This window comes from Microtus ochrogaster, linkage group LG4 (genome assembly GCF_000317375.1).
Source record: "Microtus ochrogaster isolate Prairie Vole_2 linkage group LG4, MicOch1.0, whole genome shotgun sequence".
NCBI classification, from domain to species: domain Eukaryota; kingdom Metazoa; phylum Chordata; class Mammalia; order Rodentia; family Cricetidae; genus Microtus; species Microtus ochrogaster.
Window position 1 is genome coordinate 2,684,197 of NC_022030.1, and position 4,863 is coordinate 2,689,059.

General features: G+C 41.3%; 1 protein-coding gene across 1 annotated transcript in view; it reads left to right on the plus strand.

Moving 5' to 3' along the window:
* Positions 1-4,863, plus strand: part of Enpp3 (ectonucleotide pyrophosphatase/phosphodiesterase 3) — a 74,982-nt gene that overhangs the window by 27,595 nt on the left and 42,524 nt on the right. The window contains exon 7 of the mRNA XM_005360913.2: positions 4,288-4,367. Coding sequence (XP_005360970.1) covers positions 4,288-4,367 — 80 coding nt within the window. The remainder of the gene's footprint in view (positions 1-4,287; positions 4,368-4,863) is intronic.

Sequence of the window (4,863 nt, forward strand, 5' to 3'; positions counted from 1 at the left end):
ATTCATTATTCCTCTCACTTCTGATTTTCTTCTGAAAAATATTTACTTATACATTTACAGAGGCTCCCCAGGAGTGCTAAGTCATTTTTCCTCTGATGATTTCAATGTGTATATCTTTTGATAAATTTATTGTGATGTCTTTTAGGCTCCTGTCTTCTGGGTTTTTGTAGGTGTTCTGGGGATATTTATATATATCCTCTTTCCCAGATCTGGGTGTGCCAGCCTTTATTTCTTTGAATAGACTTTTCAGCTCTTTCTCTTTCTCCTTCTCTTCTGAAAATCCCAAGGTGTATATATTGGTCCCTTGAGGTTGTATTGGAAGACATTTCATCTTTATTTTCTTTATGTCATTATTTTTAAATTTTGTTCTTCTGTAGGAATCATTTCCAGTGAACGAGTTTTTCTGGCCTTTTCTTCATGATCTAGTCTGAATTTGTAGTTCTCTAGTGAAATTCTCAGTGAAGTGATTACATTCTTTTTGGTATCTTTTTGGTATCAATCTTTTTTATTACATTCTGTTTGGTAAATCTGCATATCTGTCTATGTCTTTTATGAAATTCTGTTCTTGAACATGAATCAATAGTGAGCATCTTTGCACTATATGTTTATAACTCTCTGTTAGCTAATCATGCTTTGTTGCTTCATTAAGATCAACTTCTGGAAATTTGTTTTCCTTGTGATAATGGAGAGTCAGTTTGCTAATTAGTGTTCTAGGTACAGTCATTGTCTTTGATCTCACTGGCTTCCAGGAAAGTAGACTTGTTCCTGTTAGTGCTCGAAGGAAGGTTTGCTGATTAATGTCATTTGTCATCTTGATGAGATTCAGAGTCATCTGTGAGATGGGTCTTTGAGCGTGCTTGTGGGGATTCTCTTGATTAGGTTAACTAAGGTGGGAAGACCTACACAAAAGGGGTTGTACCATTTTCTGAGGTTGAATCATGGACTACAGCATGAAGAGACAAAACAAACAAACAAACAAACAAACAAACCATGCCAAGCACAAGTAGTCACTGTTCTCTTTCCTAACGTTCAATACAATGAGACCAACTACCTCAAGCTCTCTGCTCTGAATTCCCCCCAAACAAAGGACTGTGAGTAAGAGCAACCCCCTTTTCCCTTAAGCTGCTCTTATTGGTTATTTTATTTCAGTGTCAGAAGAAGCAAACAAGACACTGGGCAAAGCAGAAGCCATTTCTTTGAAGAAGCCCTGAAAGAGATATACAATTAGACATAATCCAGGGGAAATCTCTGAACTCGGGTGCACAGCTTACTCACTCTGGGCTAAGGCAGAGTGAGGAACTGGGGTGAATGTGCCCATGCTGGCTCAATTCTTCTTGTTCTCTTCAGTCCCTGAAGAATTAGTATAGGCTGGGTCATCCCAGTTTTTTAAGACAGGTGAGATAGAAACTTACACTTGGGTTTGAACCAGGAGGTTTGTCCATTATGTGTAATCTAGTTTTCTTCCTCCCTGGAGGGAAGCTGGGACCTAGAGGTCCCCAGTGGCTCCTATGGTACATGATACTGTGCTGAGCGACAAGGAGTTCCAGAAGTTGCCAAGTGGCTATGCTCACCATTGTCCTCCTGCCCTTCAGGAGCCTCCGAAGAGGGTTCTGGAGTTCTCACACAGGGGATTGATTCAGTTGCTACTGAATGACTGACTGTGCCTGTGGTGTGACCAAGAGGAACAGGGCTTCCTACCCTTTCAAAAAGTTCCCAACATTGCTCCCTCTTTAATCTTTCCTTCTGCCTGTGCTGTGGGCTTAGACACAGACTTGCAAACACTGGGAGACCAACACCCTACAGAGCTTACAGAGTCCACTGGGTTCTGGATGGGGCCTAGGTTAGCCCATTTGACTAGTCTATCCAGAGGGTACAAGATATATGAAAAATGGAAGACACATGTCTCGATCTGTGAATGTCGCTGAGCTGTTTGTATGTCATTAGTTTGTGTGTGTGCGTGCATGTGTGTGTGTATGGCACAAAAATATTTCATATTTTATCAAGATTGCTTTAAAGCTCCAATCTGCATGTTCCTCAACTTGGTCTTATCCTCATTTAGTTTTCTGTTTTCCTTGCAGTCTTAAAGACTGTAAACCTGGTTACGGGGAAGGATGCTGTTCACATTTTTGGGTGGTTTTTTATTTAAAGTTTTCTTTCTTCTCTTATGTGTGGTGTATGCGCTTGTGTGCTTGTACATGCCCATGCATAATGTGTGCTTGTGTATGTAGAAGCCAGAAGTTGATATCAAGTGTCTTCCTCAAACAAATTCCCTCTTTATTTCTGAGAGAGGGTCTCTAGCTGAACTGGAAGCATGTCAGTTTGCCAAGGCTAGGTGACCTGAAACTTCCAAGGATCTACCCGTCTCTGCCTTCCCAGACTTGGGGTTAATGGTGCACATGGTAATACCTGGCTTTTTATGTGGGTGCTGGAGATCCAGACTCGGTTCCTCATGCTCCTGCAGCTAACTGAACCATCTCCTGTCCCAAAAATTTTGTTTCTCTGAAAGTGTTTTTTATAAATAAATTATGTGAACAATTAATATTTTTAAGTAATATTAGAAAGTACATAGTCAAAGCCGAGCCTTGCTCTGAGGACCTTTCTTTCCCCCAATGGAAGCAACCCATCACGTCCTTTTCAAAGCAGGAGAATATTTTTTTCCCTGTGGAAGCAACCCATCGCGTCCTTTCCAAAGCATTCTATTGGATCATAATTCAGATTCAGGAGACGCTCTGCTGGGAGGCCATGCTTCCTACCCTGTCCTCTAGCATCCTGGTTCTAAATCATGGCAGAAAACAGTAGCCTAAGTCTGAAGGTAGTCACAGATGTGTCCTGTTTGCCGCAGTATAACCAGGGTGGTGGCTATTTAATTAAGGTTCATTTATAGCCAGTATCTATAAGTCATTAGAAATTTGAGTTGCCCCACCCATGTTCCAAGGGAAATCAAAACAGGAACTGTTTCTACATATCTAGTCATTGTATAATTTTTTTCCTCTCATGTCATTCTTTTAATGATGGAAGTAGATTAGATTTCATTTTGTCAAAGAACTTCATGAGCATCCAACTTATAACACCCTAAGGCAGTGACCCCTCCACCTCTCCTCTTCCCATTAGGGTCCCTACATTGTGGGCTTGATATGGGTGGGTTCCCAGGAGATTCTGAATGGGGAAACTTCTGGATCCTATTTAAAAAAACACCAAACAAAGGCTGGGAAGTAGACCAAGCTTGTGTCTGTTTGGAAGAACATTGTTTTTCAGCTGCAGAGCATGTGACATTTTGGCCATCAACCAACTTCACTTTGTGTTTTAGCTTAAATAGGATCTATAATGGGAAACCTGGCTTTTCGAAGGAGAGGTCACAGCACTCGGGATGGAAACACTGCATGGGTTTCACGGATGCCAAGGAAATAGCAATGTGCTCCAGTGGGGCTGACCTCCTTCTATGGGGCTGCTGCTCACACTGGAAATGGAAGAACAATGGGAGCGCAACTAATGCCATACTCTGTGAAAAACAGCTTGCAGGAAACGCCATAGATCAGTGGAAACTGAACCCAAAATAACAAGCCGTAGAGTGAACTCATTTTACAGATGTTGCATGGTGGCATGGGCTCGTGCAGCAGCTGTATACTGCAAATGCCTTTTCGGGTGTGGAGGCAGGTCTGAAGAGCTTTGTTATTCTGAGTATTTAAAATCTGGAAACTGCCAGCTGAGAGATAAATGCTGTGCAGAAGTTGTCATGGTAACGACCAAATGCATAAAGAGAGGAATCCAACGAAAAGGATGGCAGCAGTGTGCAGTTCAGGGAACTTTTAGCTGAAAGGGCAGCAAGCGAGGGCTCCAGCTTTATTTTATCTAATCTAACACATGCTAAGAATGGAAAGTTTTAATTTTTAAATGATTCAGAAGAGAAGAAGAAAAGATTGCAGCATATAAAATTATATGAGATTCAAATTTAATGTCCACTTATAACATTTACTGTACCTTGGCCTCACTCACTTGTGTAAGGATTACCTGTGGTGTCAAAAAAACGAAGTTGAGCTGCTGTAGCAGAAACCACATGGCCTTGAAAAACCTCTTGCCTCTTCCCAGAAAAGTACCCACTCAATTTCTAAAAATGGACTTTTTTTTTTTTAAAGTAATGGACAAAGTATAGGGATCAGAATTCCAAACTCTTTCCATCTTAACTCACCTTTCAGTTTTCTGGCTTTATAGGAAACATGCTGGTATTTGCTTACCCAAAATATTCCTCAGAAAGAAATGACTCTAAACTCTTACTATATTTTCTTGCAGAAACATGTGGAATTCATTCAAAATACATGAGAGCAATGTATCCTACCAAAACGTTCCCAAATCACTATACTATTGTTACGGTAAGTGTTTGGCCCTGGTGAAAAGCTGACACTATAGACAGGAAATTGACTATATTACATAGACATATCAAGCAAGAACTGGCAAGCCTGTGCCACATACTTCCTAAATACATGTGTAATGGTACTTAGGTCAGAAAGGCATGGTTCAGTGTGAGGCCAATAGAGTGCCATGAGACATTCATTAGCCACAAACGCCCCTAGCATTAGGCTAACTCACCACTGTGAGGCCATGGCCACCTCCATCATGTGAGAAATATCATTCTTTTTGATTGCCCTTTACTTAACTAAAGGTCAGCTGGGTAGGCAGTGTATAAGGACAGTGACAGAAATGGGGGTTCAACCCAAAAATCAGAAAAGCAAAGCAGCCAAGCCCACTAGAGAAGTCTTAATCTCTACCAAGGCTGGGTTAACACAGACTAAGCAGACTAAGCCTCTCTGTCCTCCCATTTTATATTCCCTCCAGGCTGGGATTAAAGGCCTGTGACTCCCTAGGACT